General features: G+C 45.9%; 1 protein-coding gene across 2 annotated transcripts in view; it reads left to right on the top strand.

Moving 5' to 3' along the window:
* The window catches only part of Mgat5 (alpha-1,6-mannosylglycoprotein 6-beta-N-acetylglucosaminyltransferase), a 295,861-nt gene that overhangs the window by 207,536 nt on the left and 67,477 nt on the right, over positions 1-20,848 (top strand). For both annotated transcript variants that reach the window (XM_026779700.1, XM_013346690.2), the window contains exon 11: positions 11,523-11,656. In XM_026779700.1, coding sequence (XP_026635501.1) covers positions 11,523-11,656 — 134 coding nt within the window. The remainder of the gene's footprint in view (positions 1-11,522; positions 11,657-20,848) is intronic.

Genomic DNA, 20,848 nt, shown 5'->3' with positions numbered 1-20,848 from the left:
GCTTTGATCTTCCTGCCTTTCTAGCACAAATTATATTCGAAGATAATCAAATGGTTGATGATAAGAAACTGTTCATAATAGGGAGAGCAGAGCTGCAAATGCAGGCAGAATGAAGGATTAGGGAGTGAGCATCTTCAAACCCCTAATGAGATTGCAGGTCCAGCGATCATCAGCCACTGCTAAAACCGATCAGGTAGCAAGGTGATGGAGAACTCTCCTCGGCCAGTGTTATCTTCAGCACAAGAAATATGGAAGGAAGTTAGGAAATGGCCTTGTGAGACATTCATCATGTCAAAGCAAGCTGAGGCTGGGGGCTTCGCAATAGACAACAGACCCTGCCTTCAGTGACCTCCAATACCCTTGTCAAGAGGTTCCCTCCCTCCCCATGTGACAAGACCAGATTGCCAGGGCAGCTGTGTCTGTTCTGGCAATCTATAGTTGAAGACTGTTTCTTTGAACGTGAAGAAAAGGGTAGCCTTGAACTCGCTGTGTAGCCAAGGATGATCTTGAACTCCTGATCCACCATTTCCACTTTAGGGCTACAGGTATTACAGGCATGAGCCAGTATACACAGTTCATATAGTCCTGGGGATGAAACTCAAGCCTTCATGCAGATGAGGCAAGTGCTCTACCCACAGGGCTATATCCCCATTCCTCCCTTTTAATTTTTTTTTGTATTTTTTCCTAGACCTGAGGACCAAACCCAGGGTCATGTACTTGCTAGGCAAGCACTCTCCCACTGAGCTAAATTCCTACATCATCCAGTTTTGGTTGGTTTTACCATGCCAAATTTATTAATGTTTCATTTAAGCAGTATTTAGTAACATAAAGATGCACCAGTGTTGAGAATGCACTGAGACTCTTGTGGACCGAGACTGTTGTATGCCGCTGGCCACGACAACAACCGAGAAGAGACCGCAGAAGTAGAATTAGATTTGGAGGTGTAGAACTGGGACTTCAAGGCCAACTGTCTTGGGAGATGCAGTGTTTGGGTATGAATGCAGTACAGAGAGTCCAGCTTGGGAGGAGAGAAGCGCACACGTGGGAACGCTGTCTTTGGGAGATGTGAAATGAAGTAGGCCAAGCCAGCAGAGTACTTATTTATTGAATATTCATGGAACACCGCTTATTGACAAATTCTGCTATGCCTAACCTAGCTTATTCAGATGGTGAAGTTTCTACACGTCTAAAAGCCACACGGTTCCTTGTTTTGCTCTAAATTGCAGGCTTGCGCTGTGGGATGAAGTCTTTGGGTATGTAGTCTGCTGGTAGCTGCACATTTTGGGGTCTGCAGTTAGGTGCTGTGCCTGATTCCCTGAAGTGATTGCCAGGGTGAACAGGTGGCCTGACTGGATAACACTGAGGCTCCTGGGTTAAATCTACGAGTGATGGCTTTGTGGATTTGTGTGTCTGTGACAGTGTATCTGCATATGTCGAGGCCAGAACCTGACATGGGATGTCTTTCTTAATCATTACTTTTTTTTAATGTTTGGTACTCACTAGTTTCGCTACGCTGGGGGGCCAGCAAGCCCCAGGGATCCACCTGTCTCTGCCTCCACCATTCTGGGATTTCAAGGCTGTACAACCATACCTGGCCTTTTCTCCCACCCGATGGATGCTGGGAATTGAACTCAGGTCCTTGTGCTTTTCCTACAAATGTTCTCCTCAATTGGCTCTTTCTCCAGCCCTAGGTGATAGCATGTTGTGTGTCAAAGACGCTGATGAGTGTGTCCTTCCTCCTGTCCACAGATTTCCCCTCAGATGCTGTCTTCATGCTTGTTGGTTTCCAAACTGTCTCCAGAACCAGCTCTTCTTCCCCGCAGAGCTTGGGGGCCTTCCCCCTCTTGTCTGTGGGCTCACATCCTGACTTTGTAGTGAAGTATTCTCAGCCTTGGGCTCAGTAGCCACCCCTCACCTCCCCAGGTTAGAGCTATTTCCTGGGCTGGAGTAGAGAAAACTCTGCCTTGAGCGGATGGAATGGAATTAGTTGCTTCAGTCCCCAAAGTAATGGGCTGTGACCTGGAAGTGTAGAGCCAATAAACCCTTTCCTCCCCACGCTGCTTTTGCTCAGAATGTTTGATCACAGCAACAGAACTGACACTGAAATCATCGCCATATTTCCCCCATGTATATTTTTATATTTTGTATTTCATTATTTTTCATTTTGCCTGTGTGTGTATATGTTCACATGTGTGGTTGCCCATATGTATGTGGGGGGACAAACCCGTGTATATACAGCATATGGAAGCCCAAGATGTTTTTTATTTCTTTTTTGTTTTTTTTTTAATTTATTTATTTGTATTTTATGTACATTGATGTTTTGCCCATATGTTTGTCTGTGTGAGGGTGTCAGATCCCCTGGAACAGTTGTGAGCTGCCATGTGGGTGCTGGGAATTGAAGCCAGGTCTTCTGGAAAAGCAGCCAGTGCTCTTAACCACTGAGTCATCTCTCCAGCCCCAGCTTTTTTTTTTTTTTTTTTAAGACAGGGTTTCTAACTCTGGGTATCCTGGAACTTACTCTGTAGACCAGGCTAGGCTTGAACTCCCAGAGATCTGCCTCTGTCTCCTGAGTGCTGGGATTGAAGGCATGCACCACAGCCTGGCTTGCCCCAAATCAGGAGTTCTCTTCAGATGCTCTCTCCCTTGCTCACTGAGGCAGGATCTCTCCACTTTCCATTTGCAGAGGGTTCTGGAATCTGGCCTGGTATTTATGTTCTTTATCTGCTAAGCTGTCTTCTCAGCCCTGCTCATAACTTTTCTCTACTTCATAAACCACATTTCTTTTCAAGCTTCAACATTATCCATATTTTCAGTACTAGTCAAGAACCTATTTAAATATCCATTTTGTGCTCTGTGTTTTGGGGGTTGTTTTGTTGTCTCTTAGACTGTTCCCATCTCTAGGTGTCTGGATTCATTCTCCATCTAGGCCTTGTTTCAATGTTAGCCAGTCTTTTGTCTATTATGAATTCACTTGCTGTAAACTCCTGAAGGCAGTCACTTTTCTTACTTCTCAGTCTCAAGTACAGTGTTATACCTCTGTAAACAATGTAAAAATCACCCACACAGAGTGAAATGAAGAAGGTATTTGATGGAGAATCCCGGAGCTGATGACTTGAGCTGTTTCTCATTCCTTGTTTGGATAGCACTAATTAGCTCATCACACTGTCATCCACGGTTTCATCTGGTTCCTGTGAAGATGTGGCCAGGGTAGAAAGATCATTTTATCTAATTGAATCCCCATCTTTCCCTGGAGAATATGTCTGAAGGTAGCAATGACAGCAACGCTGAGAAGGCTCCACCCTTCTTTCAGGCAAGCTTCAGCTCAGATCTGATCTTCATAGCCTATGCACATCTCGAGAGCCTTTGAAGTCACTTCTCAGCTCTGTTGTTACCACCCCTGCCTCAGAGCCCTTCCTTGTTCCCTGAATGAAATCAGATGCGCGATTTATCGTTTGTTTATTGAGTCACTACAATGACTTAGATGTGAATCAGTCCAGCATCCTAGATGCCTCCAGCCACAGGGTAGACTTCCTTCACCTCCTGATGAAGTTCTGCCTTACTTCCCCCTGGCCTCCCTCATGTTTTTTTTTTTCAACTATGTCAGACACACTTCTACCCCAGAACCTTTGCAAGAGCTGTTACATTTTCTGGAACATTTTCCCCAGGTTTGGCTCCACCACCACAGCTGTATCTGTAACTCAGCTGACCCTTCAGTGAAAGGTGCCCTGATCCCATTTGGAAGAGCAAATCCTTTTCTCCCCACCCCTGCGTGCCTCATTTCCTCCATAACTGCTGATCTCCCAGCATTTATCCTCTTCCTTTGTTTCTTTCCCCTTCCTGTCATCTGGGTTATACAAAGCTTGGAGGTTAACCTATTTTGTTCATTGATGGAACTTAGTGCATGGTAGGCATTATCTGTTGAGTGAGTTTACGTAAAATCAAAGGGTAATATCTGTTCAGTTTTTGGCTTGTGCAACAAATCAGGGAAGGGTAGGAAATGGTTCAGAACTGTGTGTTATCATTTATAAAACGGGGTGACCCAAGGCCAGCAGTGAGTCCCCTTGGTGGGTGAGAGACAGACAGATATGCCATGCAGAGAGAGCTTGGATTTAGTTTATTTAGTGGGTTGTGGAGGGGTAGGGGAAGGGGAAAAGCGAGGAAGGGGAGAAGGGCTGAGAGAGGGAGAGCAGAGATCCACTCTGGAGAGGAGGCAGGAGATCAGCTTGCTTAGGCAGGGAAAGGGGGAGATTGGGAGTGGGCAGGGCTTGTCTCTTAAAGGGACAGGGCACCCAGGTGACAGGCCAGGCCAGCAGATTACAACGTTCTTAACTTTCTTTTATAATACAAAGGCAGAGAATTAGGCATGGCAGGTTGAGGGGGTTGGTATGGCAGGTTCTCAAGACTTCTTCCTGCTTGTTTGTGGGTATCGAAGTCTTTCTTGGCAGGCTGGGTGCTGGTCACACCCTGGGGTAGCTGGTTGCTTTATTCCCATCCTGGATTTGTGGTGTGGACCTGTCTGGTGTCTCTTGGACCTGGCAAGGTATTGCTATAGCAGAGGACAAAGTTAAGTTTAGGAAGAAAAAAAATTTCAGGACCAGGGAATTTGAGAGAGGTATTCTGACCTGTTTAAGAAGAATCTTTCAATTCACCTCCCTGAACTCACAATAATTTTTGAGTTTGTGAAAATGTAAGTTTTAGAAACTTACATTATATAAACAGTAGCATATTTATGTCAGAATGACTGTGACAGATGTTTTTACACAATGAAAAGTATCTTTAAGACTATGGAAAGCAGTGTGAAGGAGAAACTTGATAACTTGACTTTAGAACTTGCAGGTACACACATTAATAACTTGCATTTGTATATCTTAAAACACCCTTTATTTAAAACATGTTAAGAAGTTGAACTGAAATTTGTTTAGTGAGGTTGTCTTTTTAAACTGGCAAACCCTCTCAGCTGTCAAACTGCATCAGAGATCTTTGAGAAGGATAAAACTTTACTTGAGTTATTGATTAAAAAAATGACAAAGGACTTACTCTATTGGCTACCTAGAGCCACCCCTCCATGGTCATCGAGGCAGGGGGCCAGGACTGTATTTGCCTTCTGCTGTTGAGCACAGGGCCTTCCTGGTTTTAGAAGATTCCATGGATTAGGGAAACTGTAGGAAGACAGCAAGCTGCTTCTCTCTCCTTGCGAGCCTGTCAGTTCTCACTGAAGATGAGCACTTCAGTGCAGTTTTACTCCAAGGACAATCAGAGGGGCCATTTTCCATGCAAACGGCCTTTTTAGTCTTTAAGTTAAAAGGCTTTTGTTCCTTTAGGGACCTGCAAGTCAGAGCTTCCTCTGCGGATCAGCCTTCAGGAGGGGCTCTCTTCTCAAGTTCATTCCCTCCTAAAGTGCTTTTTGACACTTATGGTTCACTCAGGTGTGCCTCTGTGGACAGCTCAGACGTTCGTGCTTTCGCCTCCGCTGCACATCGCTGTTCCCCTCGTCTGTGCCCAGCCTCCTCTCTCAACAAACCGAGCATCATAACCATTTAAGAACATCAACTTTGGTAAAATTTGAAAAATATAGCCACTGTCTATGTGCAGCTTTTAAATTCAGGTTATGGGCTGGCGAAGTGGCTCAGCTGGTTAAGTGCTTGCTTTATAAGCATAAGGGCCTGAGTTCAGTCCCTGAAGCCTGTGTTCAAATGCCACACAAAGCCTGGCAGTGGTGGCGGCACACACCTTTGATCCCCTGCACTCGGGAGGCAGAGGCAGGTGAATCTCTGAGTTTGGAGCCAGCCTGATCTACAGTGTAAGTTCCTGGACAGCCAGGACTACACCAAGAAACTCTGTCGGGGTGAGGGTGGGGTCACAAGGTGATGTGCATTTGTAATCCCAGGCTGGGGAAGCAGAGGCTGGAGGGCCCTGGGACTTGCTGGCCAGCAAGGCTACCCCACTTGGTGAACTCTAATAGACCCTCTCTCAGAAAACAAATTGAGAGCTAGGGAGGTGGCTGAAAAGTTAAAAACACTTCCTGCTCTTGCAGAGGAACCAGGTTTAGTTCTCAGCAGCCATATGATGGCTCACAACTGCCTGTAACTCCTATGCTAGGGGCTCTAACAACCTCTTCCTTCTTTAGAGGACACCAGAAATGCATGTGCTGCCTGTATATGTGGAGACAAACACTCATGTACATGAAAATAATAAATACATCTTTTTATAAGTGTACCTGCAACCCAAGAAATGAGAACCAAGGGCATCCATCCTCTGGTGTACATACAAACACACACATGCACACATACACATATATGCTTGGTTACCTGCACATATATGCATATATAGTTACAAAACATGAGTATGTGTGGCCATACACACACATAACCAGAGTAAATGTAGCAGGATCCATTTTAGTTTGAAGCTAAAAAAGTGTCCATAGAACAAGAGGTGAAGAAAGCCCACCGATGGGGGTATTTTTATGTGATAAGCTCGTAGATAACTTTCTTCTTTATATCTTTCTCTGTTAGTAAAGAAAAAGAATTTTACCCTGAGGACATGTATCAGTTATAACAGGAAAAACAATTAAAGCATTTCTATTTAGGGGAAAGAAAAATGTGTTTATTGGCAAATAACGATGTGGCCTGTGCTCTTAAGGTAGAGAGGAAAGAGGTAGTTGGGAGTCTTGAGAAGTTCACATCCCTAGGACCTAGTGACTAGCTGTCTGTGAGGGCTGAGGAGGCAGCCCAGACTTGCTCTCAGGGTTATGGCTTTGGGAATGTGTATTGTGTGTGACTCAAAATTCTTAGAGACGTTTAAAAGACTTACCAGGAGAAAACGGGCCTTGGAGATTTGTGCAATTGAAAGCAAAGTCAGTTTCATTTACTAAGAACTCATATTTTAAAAAGACAGGAGGGGCTGGGATGTAGCTCCGTGGGCAGAGTGCCTGAATAGCATGCAGGAAGCCCTGCGTCCCCCCAGTACAACGTAAACTGGGCATGGTGGTAGACTCCTGCCATCCCAGCGCTCCAGAGGTGGAGGCAGGAGCATCAAAAGTTCAAGGTCATCCTCAGCTTCATAGTGAGTTCAAGGCTAACCTGGGCTACATGAGACCACATCTCAAGTAAAACAAAACAAAAAAAAAGTTGTAGCCACAAATACACCTGGCAGAACTGCAGTGATACGGTTTATCTGTGTATAGTAGTGTAGAGTGTGCGTGCACTTCTGTCTTCTTGTGTGCATTCTAGACTATAGTAGAACATGCTTTTGCTCTGAAGGCATGGTTTACTGCCGTTATTCACAGGGTACAGAAAATGAAGTATTTATACCATGATGCTGTCTGTAGAATTGCAAAAGGAGGTTCTGGCTCTGAACCCCAGGACTGCCCCTCCCGGCCGTAGGTTTCCCTGCATCTGCATCCATTAGAGCCCCTGTGGAGATAAAATGAGAGTCACTATCATTTTCCCTGTGCATCGTTTTTCTTGTTTCTGTGGCAAAAATACTTGACAAAAGAAATTTAAGGGTTTGTTTGGGTTCACTGTGTGTGTGTGTGTGTGTGTGTGTGTGTGTGTGTGTGTGTGTAGGGGCACAGTCCATCAAGGCATGGCAGCAGAAGGGTAAGGTGGCTGGTCATATGGCATCCACAGTCAGGAAGCAGAGCTGACGCTGATGCTCAGCTCGCTCTCTCCTCTTTATTCAGTCCCAGACCCCAGTCCCTGGAGCAGTGCCATCCACATTTCGGGTGGGTCTTCCCTCCTCAACTTACCCAATCTAGAAACTCCCTCACAGACCTGCCCAGAGGCTGTTCTCGTAGGTGGTTATAGCTCCCTTCTAGTTGGCAGTCTTTGCCCTCACACAGGCTTGGGACAAGACTGGGAAAGTAAAGAGAACTCAGATATTGGGGTGGTGTCTGTAGACATCCCACTTGTTTCTCTTCCAGGATGGACTGATTACAGAAAGTGCAGCATTCCCTGAGACTCCTTTACCGTGGGAGTCCATTGATTTACCCTGAAATGCAAACATTCACCCTCATGCCCTCTGCCCACAGCTGATGTCTGTTTTCATCATAGGAGAAACTTTGGGTTGAGGTTAGAACAAGATGAAAAGTCATTTTTTAAAAATGTGTGTTTGCATGTGTGGTTTGAGGGAGAAGTGTACAGGTACCGGCAGCTGCCAGAGGCATGCAGTCCTCCTTGGAATTAGAGTTTCAGGCGAGCTGCCAGACATGGGGACATAGGGACCAAACTTGGGTCTTCTGGAAGAGCAACAAGTGCTCTTAACCACTGAGCCTTTTCTTTAGATGACGAAAGGTCGTCTTTGGTATCATCATGCATGACTCTGCCCTTGCATTTCTAAAAGGAAAGTGAAGAATGCTTTGGTTTAGGGTGGGGTTCTCTCCATGGAAGTCTGGATGCACAGAGCTGCTCTGTAGTCATCCACTCGGGGACTGAAGCTCTTAGAATCACCTACTGGTGGGAAGGGAAGTCTTATGCCCTCATGTCAAAGACACCCAGGGTCTGGTGACAAGTTGTGTTATCTAGACCAGAGACATGGAAGGTCAGGCGTGGGTTCTGGCAGTGTGTCTGTATGTGTAATGCCGCCAGCGGACAAGTGCTGCTCCTCCAGTCACTCTCACAGTGAGGCTAGGAATTTAAAATGTGGACAAAATTTCAGGGGGAAACTTCTATATGTAATGTGTTTTTCAGACAGCCTCAAAGTTGATTTAGGACCAAAGTACAATCACAGCACAGCAGGAGAAGAATAGGTGGGGGCGTGGCTCAGTTGGTAAGCTTGCGTGACAGGCTGGACTCTCTGGAGTCCACCCCCAGTCCCACATAAGCCAGCTGTAATGGTGATTGCCTGTGATCCTAGCACTGGGGAGATGGAGACATGAGGAGCAGAAGTTTAAGATCATCCCTGACTACATAGGGAGTTTGAGGCCAGCCTGGGCTACATGAGACCCAGCCTCAAGGAAAAAGAATACGCTTTTTCTTCCCCCTTTGTCTCACATTCATGCTTTAAGCTGAAAAAAAAATCTTTGACACAAATTACACACGTGTATTTTTTTCTTATTTCGGCAATTTTTAATCTTATTTTTGCTACATTTTAGATAACATGACATATAATAAGATCCACTAAATATTTTAGATAGTCATTTTTTCTGTAAGTGCCCATATGGGGGCTTAGACAAATGGAAACACAGAAACAAACATGTCAAGAATAGAGTGTTAGTCACTACAACAGCTTCCTGAAAATAACAGTTCAAAACTTCCATCTTAAAGTCTAGAGCCCCAGATCCCAATCTTGGCCTTTTAGCATAACAAAGGGCTGCCTTAAGGATGCTTCCAATGCACTGGCTGTCTCCCAGTCCCTCCTTCTTTCCTGTTCTAGAGCCCTCCCTCTGTGCCCCTGGAAAAGGAGGAAAAGAAAAACAGCAGCAGGCAGCCCCTGCTTTGTCTCCTGTTGGCCATAGAATTTATTCAGTAATTTACTCTTCAGCTAACTGTAGCCATGGCCGTTGCCTCTGGGCGCTGGTTCAAAAACACAGAAATGAGGGAACAGATTGGCTTGGCCAAGCACAGCTCCCAGTCACAGCCCTGCTCTCTCCTCCCTCCCCCTGTCACCGCCCTTAGGCACAGGTGCTGGAGACTGGCTGATGACATGGCAGTGTTTATGTAGCCTGTGCATCTCCACATCTCCTTTGCATCCTCGCCCCTCTTCCCCCATCCTTCCTCAGAAAGGTGACAACAGACCTGGGGTGTCTCGTTCCTAGCAGGCCACCTCCGATGGTCGGGAAGGTTTCCGGAGGCTGGGAAGTGGCTCAGTCATCCTGGGCACCTACATAAAAATGCTGGGTGTGGCAGCACTCACAGTCCCAGTCCTGGGGAGGTGGAGACAGGCAGGTGGCTGGAGCACCTTGGCCAGCCAGCCTAGCCAAAGCAGTGACCTCACAGTTCATTGAAAGACACTGTTGAAGATGGAGGGGCTAAAGAGATGGCTCTGTGGTCAGGAGCTCACGCCTCTGCTAGTTCCAACACAGCCTCCTATAGACCCATTTCTGGGGATCCAACGCCCTCTTCTGGCCTCATGCGGGCACATGCCTAAACACATTAAAAATGTTTAAAAAATAATAAGGTGAAAATTGTATAAATAAGACACCTGAACTCTGGCTTCGTGCGTGCACGTGCCCTTCCCCAACACAGAACTTCTGAACTGACTTTGTATCTGGCAAAGCCTTCCTTGGCTCCTAGAAACCCAGAGCAAAGGTAGCAAGATGACTTCCCCTGACATTAAGTACCCAAAGGCGAATGGACTTGTCTGAACCTGCAGTGTCTGGCATGTACCAAATGACCAATCTCAGCTACTGGGGCATTTGTCTTTGTGTTATTTATCGCTGTTTTATTTGTGTCAGACTGAGCAATGGTTGCTTCATTTCATATCAGCCATGTGTGGCCTTTGCTGAGCCATCTCCCGACAAGTAGAAATTTATCTGAACGGGGTGGGAGGTAGAGTTGGTGCGGGTCCTGTTTAATCAAGAGAGAATTGTCTTCTGATTAGATCGCCCCGCCTGGTGGCACATATTTGGAAATCACAGAGTGCAGAGATGGCTCCTGTTGATAAGATGATAACCACAGGAGAACCTGATTTCAGTTACCAGAACTGACATAAGAAGCCAGGCATCGTGACACACACAGGAAACCACAGCACTGGGGACGCAGAGGCAGGGAGCTCCCTAGGGCTCACTGACAGCCAGTGTGTGGCTGTTGCGCAGGCAGCCTCGCTTGTACTTACCAAGCCAAAGCAGCTTAGGATATCTTCAAGCTGTGACTCTCATGGTACAATCCATGTCTGACCATGATACATACTATACTGTGTTTGTGTGTATAGGTCAGAGGTCGATGTTTAATATCTTCTTTAAATAACTTGCATCTTAGTATTTATCTCTTTGTCCGTCTGTCTGTCTGTTTTGAGACAAAGTCTCTCAGTGAACCTTGAGTTTACCCTTTTCTGCTAGACAGGCTGGCCATCCAGGCACTGGGATCCACCTGACTCCCTGTCAATGCTGGGATTATAGACGTGCATCCCAACCCCCAGCCTTTTCTCTGCATGCATCTTTGATAGAGCCTAGGTGCTCATGCTTGCATGGCCAGTGCCTTCTCTCTGAGCCGCCTCAGCCTGATCAAACTTGAGTTGCTAGGCTTGGCCGCAGCCCTCCACAATCTCTGGCTGAGTCTGGAACTCCCAGACGAGGCTGTGCTGCCGTTCCCCGCTCAGCCATCTCCCCAGCCCCTGTGTATGTTTTATCAGAGTAAACCCCACGGAGGAGGTGAAATTGCAGATTATGCTGCTTAATTCTGATTTACCCAAACTAGATGGCAAACCCAGATGGAATCATAGCTGATTGAGCTCCCGGGTGAGGCATAAACAGATTAAGTACAAGCAGAACCAGTGGGTTAGACGGCTTGTATTGAGTCTGTAATGCAACCACTGATCTGTGCCTGCTAAATGTTCACAGCCCTGTCTTTTGCTTTCTACATCAGCTCACACCCCAGACAACAGCTTTCTGGGCTTCGTGGTGGAGCAGCACCTGAACTCCAGTGACATCCACCACATTAACGAGATCAAACGGCAGAACCAGTCCCTTGTATATGGCAAAGTGGATAGTTTCTGGAAGGTGAGTCAGCCCGCCTGCGTGTCGAGCTCTCTGAACGGAAGCTTGGGAGGTAATTTAATTTTGCTTTGATCTGGGGAGTAATCAAGCCAAGCATCCGGGGCTTGCGTCGTCCACTAGACATGAACAGAAGTACACAAGTGTTCAGTTCCTCTAGCAGGTTGGCTTCCTAACTGTGCCTGGGTTGCTTGTTCCTCCTTACAGCATCAGTACCCCAATCTTTTACCTCTTTGCATGTTAGATGTGAAAAGTAGACTAGGGAGATGCTCGGTGGGTTAAGTGCATGAAGACCTGAACTCAGTTTCCTGCAGCCACATAAAAAGTAGGGCATGCTTGCAACTCCAGCAGTGCTGGATGGATGCAAAGACAGAGGGTCCCTAGGACACGTTGGTCAGCCAGTCTAGCTAAACAGCGTGTTCCAGGTTCAGTGAGAGATCCTGCCTCAGAAAATCCAGGTGGACCGTGACATAGAGGGTTTAATGGATACCAATCTCCTTAAACATAACATGTCAGCCTCAGGGAGCCAATGTTGTAATTTTGAAAGACTTTCGAAGGACAGACATCCCCAGGACTTTTCAAACATATTTCTTCCTTAATGCCCAATAAAACCCTTCTTGGAATAATCACAAGCTGTGACCTTGTGTCTCCCTGATGGTGGAAGTTAGAAACTGATCCCTGAGGGTATCAACGACATGCCCAACTAGGAGGTCCAGTTGCTTTTCTGATCTGCTGTTCAGAAAATAAAAAGTGCAGACCCTTCAGGTTTGTAGGTTTTACATGTATTCATTTCTCTCTCTCTCTCTCTCTCTCTCTCTCTCTCTCTCTCTCTCTCTCTCTCTCTGTGTGTGTGTGTGTGTGTGTGTGTGTGTGTGTGTGTGTGTGTGTGTGTGTGAAGGGTTTATACATCCATGTGGAGATCAGAGGACAACCTGAAGGAATCATTTCTTTCCTTCTACCATGTGAGTTCCGGGTTCTGGAGATTAAAATTGGGTTGGCAGGCTTAGTGGCAAGTATCTCCGTGGACTAAGCCATCTTGTGGGTCCCAGTGGCTATGGTGGACATTGACTTATTCCCAGATAATGGTTTTTATTGTAGACAACGAGACTCTGTACTATATAGTATCATGGTTCTCCACTAAGGACAGTGTCACTGCCTCCCACCTCTAGCGGGTGATCCGGCAGTGTCTCCCGGCAATCCTGATCGTCATGTCTGGGTAGAAGTAGTACTGGTGTCCCGTGGGTGCAGGTGAGGAATATTATAAGCATCCCATAGTGCATAGGAGGTTTCCCGCGTAGTTCTGACATATATTGGCAGTGATGCCAAGATTGGGGACCTCTGCTCTCATAAAATAGTATTCTTTATATGTTATCGCAAGTTGAATATTCCTAGCTAAAAAATTTGTAAATCTCAAATACTTGAGGTTAGCATGATGCTGGGAGATTTGGGGGTGGGGGAGTCAACCGGTGACATCATGTGGCAGGTCTCAGTTCAAACCCAGAAATTTAGAAAATGACTCTCATCCTGTGTGTGTACAAACAGTGTAAGGTATAAGGTGAATGTGAAATCTGTCCCCGTGGGCTCATGTGTTGTGTTGATCCTGAGCTGTTGCTACTATTTTGGAAAAATTTGGAGCCTTTAGGAGGTGGTGCCTCCCTGGAGGAAGTAGTTCACTAGAGAAGGGGCTTGAGGATTCGGATTCGTAGTCCTGCCCTGCTTCCTGTTCACGATCTCTGCTTTCTGACTAGACACTATGCAGCCTAAGCTGGTCAAGTAATACTTAGTACATAGATTAGGATGGCCTCAAATTCTTAGCAATCCTCCTGCCTCATTTGACTCCCCCAAATGTCTGGGATTACAGATGTAAGGACTTCCTGCGAGCCACCACGACCAGCCTTGTTTTGCATTCTTAAAACAGGGTCTTTGTGTTATCCAGGCTGCCATGGAATCTCAGATCCCTCGCTGCAGCCTTCCTGGTACAGGAATTCAATGTGTGCACCACACACCCAGCTCTTGGCTTGTCCCCCCCCCACACACACAGGACTCCTCAGTAGGGTTTAGCACATCTCACAGCGTAACTAAATGTTGCTATCATTGATATCATTATCGGGCCGGGTAAGAATCACCATGCCGAGAGCTGGTTCTGAGTATGAGGATGGCCAAGCCTGTGCGCATCTGGTAAATACAGGCCAGCGTGCAGACAGGCAGATGCCCATTTCTAAACTATGTCAGCAGTTGGTGACCCCTGCCCATGTGCTGAATCCAGCCTAGTGTCTGTATTTGTAAATAGCATTTTATTGGAGAACAGCCATGCCTGTTGTTTGTCTGTGGATGCTTTTGTACTAAAATTGTGGAGTTGAGTAATTGTGCAAAGACCAGCTGACTGTAGGGAGGCAACAGCATTTACTGCCTGGCCTTTTCGGGAGCTCCTCGCTCACCTCTGAACTCTGGTATGTCCTGAGAAGTCCCCAGTCTCTCTCAGGATGCATTTTAGATAGCCTTTCCATTACTTTTTCTCTCTGTCTCTCACTTTATGTACATGGGTGCATAAGGAATGCATGGGCATGTGCGTGTGGAGCCAGGAGAGAGCCTTGGTTGTCATTCATCAAGCATTTCGCCTTGTTCTTGACTTGGCTTTTTTTTTTCCCTTCCCTTCCCTTCCCTTTTCTTTTCTTTTCTTTTCTTTCTTCTTTTTTTTTTGTGGGGGAGAGCGTTCAAGATAGGGCTTCTCTGTAGCCTTGATTGTTCTGGAACTCCCTCTGTAGACCACACTGATCTTGAACTCAGAGATTAAAGGCCTAGTCACCACTGCCCAGCTCTACCTTGTTTTTTTGAAGACAGAGTCTTTCTCTGCCCTGGAACTCACCAGTTCCACTAGGTTGGCTGGTTTGTTCAGCAAGCCCAGAAATCTGACGTTCTCCACATCTCCACTACTGGTGTGTTCACAAGGGTGCCACTGTGCCCAGCTTTTCTATGTAGGTTCTGTGGGGTCAAACTCAGGTCCTCATGCTTCCAAGGAAAATAATTTACCTCCTGAACTGTTTCTCCAGAACTCATTTTGAGGTTCTTCTTCATTATGCTGGTGATTAACTTATTCATGGAGAGATGAGGCAGAACTTCAGCAAAATTCAGCTATTTCTAAAGGAATAGCTCCATGCACAAAGGCTTCTCTAGGCTTCAGTGAAATGACGAATGCATCTTTCTCATTTGGTTTCTATTGCTGTAATAAAACACTGGCCAAAACCAACCTGAAAGAGGAAACGTTATGGTCACCGAGGGAAGCCAAGGCAGAGCCGAAACAGAGACCATGGAGAAATGCCACTTACTCGTTAGTTTGCTTCTCTGGCTTGGTCGGCGGCCTTTCTCATACAGCGCAGGTGTAGTTGCCTAGGGATGGTACTGCCTACAGGGGGGCGGGTCCTCCTGCATGATAGCAGTTAAGAAAATGTCTCACAGATGTGGCCACCAGGAAATGAGATGGAGACGAATCAGATTCCTTCTTCCCAATTATATCTAGGTTTGTTTCAAGCTGGCATTGGCCAATGGGGGATGTTGATAACTCAGTGGTAGATGCTTGGGCTTAAATTCCCAGCACATGCTAGACTCTTTGTCCCATCTCCAGCATTATAGCAGTTGATGGACATGATTCCACCGTTTGAATCCCTTCATAGCCATGGATTGAAGATGGTCCATGCTGATGTCTTTTGCTCTTGGCCATCCTTAACAATGATGGCGCCAACATGGCCACAGTCCCTCAATCTGTTCAAATGGCAGCGCCAAGATCCAGGCTCTGCACTACTTCTCTTGACTCAACTCCTTGTTGTCTCTTGCTTGATTGAAATTGGTGACTTCATGTACAAAGCAGTGTTCCAAAGCTTGGACAAGCAATCACCCTGTGTGACCAGAGTGGCCAGCAGGAGACCAGGGCAGATATTAACAAAGCAGATAAGCCACTGCTCCTGTCCACTTGCCTCCCCGGTGGCCAGCTCTGCAGTAGCCTTACAGCTCTGCTGAGTGACTAACTCTCCATCACAGTCATTCATAAAATTTTCTGCTCTGGATTCCAGGGCCTGGCTTGCTGCAGACGTAGCCTGCCTGGGAACAAACAGAGAAAACCTATCTCACTTGATTAGGGAAAGCTTTTGATCTAGACCTCTGAGATTATGGTTGGAAGCACACACATTCAGCTTCAACCAATAACAAATCCCTTTACTTCAGGCCTAAGAAATGGGGCAGAATAATGTCCATAAGTGGACCATAACTGTAACACACACACACACACACACACACACACACACACCAATTTTCTAATTAATTCTCAATGTATTCAATATATAATAGCCAGGGAGATTTTCTTCCAATGTAGAATTGGGGAGTTTGGGAGATGGTTCAGTTGTTAAAGTGCTTACTGCTCAAGCAAAAGGATTCGAGTTCAGATCCCCAGTGCTCAGTTGAAAGCCGTGCAAGGTAGAACACACCTGTAGCCCCAGCACTGAGGAGGCAGAGACGGAAGGATTCTGGAGCTCGCTGGCCAGCTAGTCTAGCCAAATTAATGAGCTTCAGCTTCAGCCTCATGGAGCCCAGGCTGGTCTCCGACTTTCTACATAGCCAAGGAATAACCTTGAACATCTGACCCTCCTGCCTCTGCTTCCTGAATGCTGAGATTACACTTCACTACCATACCCAATATATGCAGTGTTGCAGATGGAACCCAGAACTTCCTGCAAGCAAGTATTCTGCCACCTGAGCCACAGCCTCCTCCCAAGATGTATGATTATTAACTGTGTTCTTTGGAGTGCTACAGTGCAGTCACTATGAGCTATCTGAGGGCAGCCACACCGTATTTGATCCATCCTACGAGAGATACACTGGCTTTCTCCAGTGATGATTTCAATATTTCAAAACAGTGAGAATGTTGCTTTAAACCACCAGAAATAAGTCTGAAAAGTCTATAGTCTAAGTGACCTCTGAGTCTGAGATGGAGCCCCATCCAAAGAACTATGTAATTATCTGGCTTGCTAATTAGGTTGATTCTGGCTTCATTGAAATGCAGGGAGAATTGGAAATGGAAGTCATTTGGAGAAATTCCATTTGATTTCATAGTAGGGATTAACTGCTTTTAATGCGCGGTTTTAATGAACCCCAAAGACCATTATAATTAGGGAATAGACTGAAATTCTTGAATTCTTACAAAATAGCCTATTTTGTAAGTAGGCTAAACCTGTGACCATATTTCCTCCTTACCAGATAACAGAGATAAATGAGGCCATCAACAGCCACTATATGTCAACCTAAGGTAAAAGGAATCAATATTGAGTCTGTTGAAATCTAATATTATCATAGCTCCTTTAAAAAAGATTTATTTTATTACTTTTTAAATTATATGTAAATGCGTGTATTTGTTGAAGGGAGACCTCTTGTTGGTTCTGTGTGGCAGCTCAGTTCCGAAATAATCACACAGAAACTGTATTATTTAAGTCACTGCTTGGCCCATTAGCTCTAGCTTCTTATTTGCTGACTCTTACATCTGAATTTAACCCATCTCCATTAATCTGCGCATCACCATGAGGTGGTGGCCTACCAGCAAAGTTTTAGCATCTATCTCTGGCAGCAGCTCTATGACTTCTCCCTGACTCAGCCTTCTTCCTCCCAGCATTCAGTTTAGTTTTCTCCACCTAGTTCCGTTCCTCTATAGCTCTACTGTTGACCCAAAGCAGTTACTTTATTAACCAATGGTATTCACAGCATATGGAGGGGAATCCCACATCATGTGTTTACTTGTGGGTGTGTTCACATGAAGAGCCAGATGCCCAGGAGCCCAGAAGAGGGGATTGGATTCCCTGGAACTCCAGTTCCAGTGGCTATGAACAACCCAATATGGATATTCTGGTTAGTTTTAAGTCATCCTGACATAAAGTTATCTGAAAGGAGTGAACAACAATTGAGAAAAATAAATTCATAGGATCTGGGGTGTAGGGCATTTTCTTATTAGTGTTTGGTGAAGGAGGCCCAACCCATTATAGGTGGTATTATCCCTGGGCCGGTAGTCCTTGACTCTATAAGAAATCAGACTGAGCAAGCCATAAGGAGCAAGCTAGTAAGCAGCATCCCTTCATGGACTCTGCATCAGCTCCTGCACCCAGGTTCCTGTCCTGTTTGAGTTCCTGTTCTGATTTCCTTCAAGATGAACCATGATGTGAAAATGTAAGCCAAAAAAAGCCTTTCCTCCCCAGCTTGCTTTGGTCATGGTGTTTCGTCCCAGCAATCGCAACCCTAACTAAGACAGTGGGTTCAGGAAGCCCAACTCAGATCCTCTGCCAGAGCAGTAAGTGCACACTTTACCTCTGAGCCCCCTATCCAGTCCCATCACTGCTCTTGATTCCAGGTCTAAACAAAAGAACTTTCTAAATGAAGACTCCCTTTAGTTTCTTACCCTTGGATATGGCAATCATAGGAACCTGGTCGTGGTCCTTCAGACCCTAGGCTTACACCAGAAGCACATTTGAATTCAAGGAGGTGGAGGGGAAGGAACCTTTTGAGGACAGCCATTCATCAGGCAGAGGTCATTTGCATGCCTTCTGTACCTAGCACATGGAAAAGTATGGTCATATGGTAGAGCCTTCTCCTCTAACTCACGTAGTAGCTTGTGGTAACTGGGAAGAAAGATAGAGATAAGAAACAAAAGGAACCATCAGGAATGATAGTTTATTGGATAGAAGTGCTTGCTGCCAAGCCCACAAGCATGATCCCGAGACCCTCCTGATAGAAGGAAAGAATCAACTACCACAGCGTGTCCTCTGACCTCTGCACACACACCACGGCATCCTCGCCCTCCTAAATAAATAAACAAGTGAATCCTCATAAACTGGGAAGATGGCTCAGTCATTAAGTGCTTTCTCTACAAGCAAAAGGCCCCAAGTTTGATCTGCAAACAGATATAAACAAAAGTGGGGTGTGGTAGTACCTGTAATGCCTACCTGGAGAGTTTTAGACTACAGAGACTCTCTGAAAAATACAAGGCAGATAGGATCCGAGGATGGCCCCCACGTGCATGTGCACACACTTTTAGACACAAGTACACGCACCCTGCAATACAAAGAGAGGAAAGCTTGCAATCCAGGGCCCTCAAAGGCTCCTACAAACAAAACAGCACTGGTTGTAACCCAGCCTGGGTCACAACACCCACAGACCCCTGCACATTTGCTGAGTGTGTAATGTGAGGACCAGCAAAGATCAGGCAACCTTTCCCATCTCGTTTTCCTGGTCATACATTCAGCTTCTGCAAGCTTTCTGCTTCCATTGTAAAGAGCTTGTCTGTTGGCAGAACACATTCTCCCGGACGAATCCATCTGTCAGTCTGGAGATGCTGACTGTGGACAGTGTGGGACAGGAGGAGCCCTGGGCAGAAAGCAGACTTGACTGTCTGGGTTACCTGCTGCTTGTCTTCTGGTTTCGCTTTCCTCTTTTGTAAAATGATGCAGCCGCCCTGCCTGTTCTCTCCCATCCCCAGACCCCTCCTTGGCCTTGTCTAATTCTTTCAACATCAAGCAAGAAGGAAGTAGCCTTCCGGACAACTCTGTGGGCATCAGAAGTAGGGCAGAGCCAGCCAGGAGCCTGGGAGAAGGACAGAGGGCAGGATATTGGGACAGACCAGGCACAGAGTCCACAAAGCCAACTGCCCAGAAAGCATCCATGAACATAGGAGATTTAAGGGTTCATATGGGTCAGCAGTATGAGTCTGCCAAGAATTGACTATGGGCCTCCAAGTTGAACCTTAACATATAGGATTAAAGGGCTTTTTTCAGTATTTGGGAGCACTAAGCATACTGCCATTCCGTGTGAACACTTAAGGTATTGGTCCCCTGCCTCTGTACTAGTGTGCCCACCTGGAGACAGTGGGATGCCATCCTTAATGTGGCCAATTATTTCAGCTCCCTGTGTCTCTGAGTTCTTTTTGCAAAATGAATAAAAACAGTAGCGTGTTTGTTAGGGGTTGAGTGAAGATTGCATGACTTAATAAATACACTCATGCTTCAGTTAGCCGTAGGAAGACAGTCTGAGAATGCATTGATATGTGAAATTGATTATGGATTCATCATTGTGCAGATAGCATGAAGTGCTTAAACTAAAATGGCTACAGTGTCCACCAGCTACTCTACAGAATACACGGGGCCTCCATTGAACAGCCTGTCCGTGACAGAGATACATGTTGTTGTGTAAATCTGTTGTAGCAGTGTCTTCTCTTCTTTGATGTCTGTTGAATTTTTCTACTACCAATATGATTTTCAGGGTTGAGGATACATCTCAGTTGATAGGGCACTCACTTAGCATATACAAAGCCCTGGATTTGATTTCCGGTACTATATAACCAGATATGATGGTGCATGCCTGTAATACCAGGGAGGTGGGAGCTGAAGGATTGGAAATTCAAGGTCATCCTCAGCTACATTAGGAGTTCAAGTCTAGCCTGAGCTACAGGAAAATGTCTCAAATAAATAAATAAACCTCCAGTATGAATTAAATTGAAGCACTTTTGATCTAGAGGAATAAAATATAGAGAGACTCAGAAACCTATTATTTGAAGATGGATTGAAATCAGTTTGTTGGTCAAGGCTGAACCAAGGTTGGGGTTGGCGAGAAAAGGACCTTGTAGAGACAAACAGTGAGAGACAGTGAGAGACAAAGCTAAAAAGGGACAGGAAAAGAGTTGAGAGTTTCCAGGAACCGCAGAGGCAGATGAACTGAGCTGAGAGAGCCACATGGGAAGCCATCGAGCCCCCACTGCTGTGGCTGCAGACACTGGGGCTGAACTTCTGAGAGGTGTCTGTAAGGCCAGAACATTTGGGCTCTTTGTAAGGACCCTGGCATCCCTCAGATTGTCTTCGCAGAATATGGGTAGCAAAGAAATCAGGGAGGGTAGAGGGGGACCCAGGCAGAGTCAAGGAAATATGTTGCCCACATGTGCTTTTCATGCAACTGTGCCCAAAGCACATCCTTACCCTGTAGAGGCTGAATCCCATTCCCAGCACTTACACTGAGCCAGCACAGTACTTTTAAAATTAGAAAATATGCCATTGGAGGGCTGGGGGATGGCTCACTCAGGAAAGTGTTTGTTGTACAAGCGTGAAGACCTGAATTTGATTACTAGAATCTGTGTAAAAAGTTAGGCATAGGGCGTGTGTTTGTACTCCCAGCGCC

Source organism: Microtus ochrogaster, chromosome 6, assembly GCF_000317375.1.
Source record: "Microtus ochrogaster isolate Prairie Vole_2 chromosome 6, MicOch1.0, whole genome shotgun sequence".
Classification (NCBI taxonomy): domain Eukaryota; kingdom Metazoa; phylum Chordata; class Mammalia; order Rodentia; family Cricetidae; genus Microtus; species Microtus ochrogaster.
This window is presented reverse-complemented; position numbering and strand designations above follow the sequence as displayed.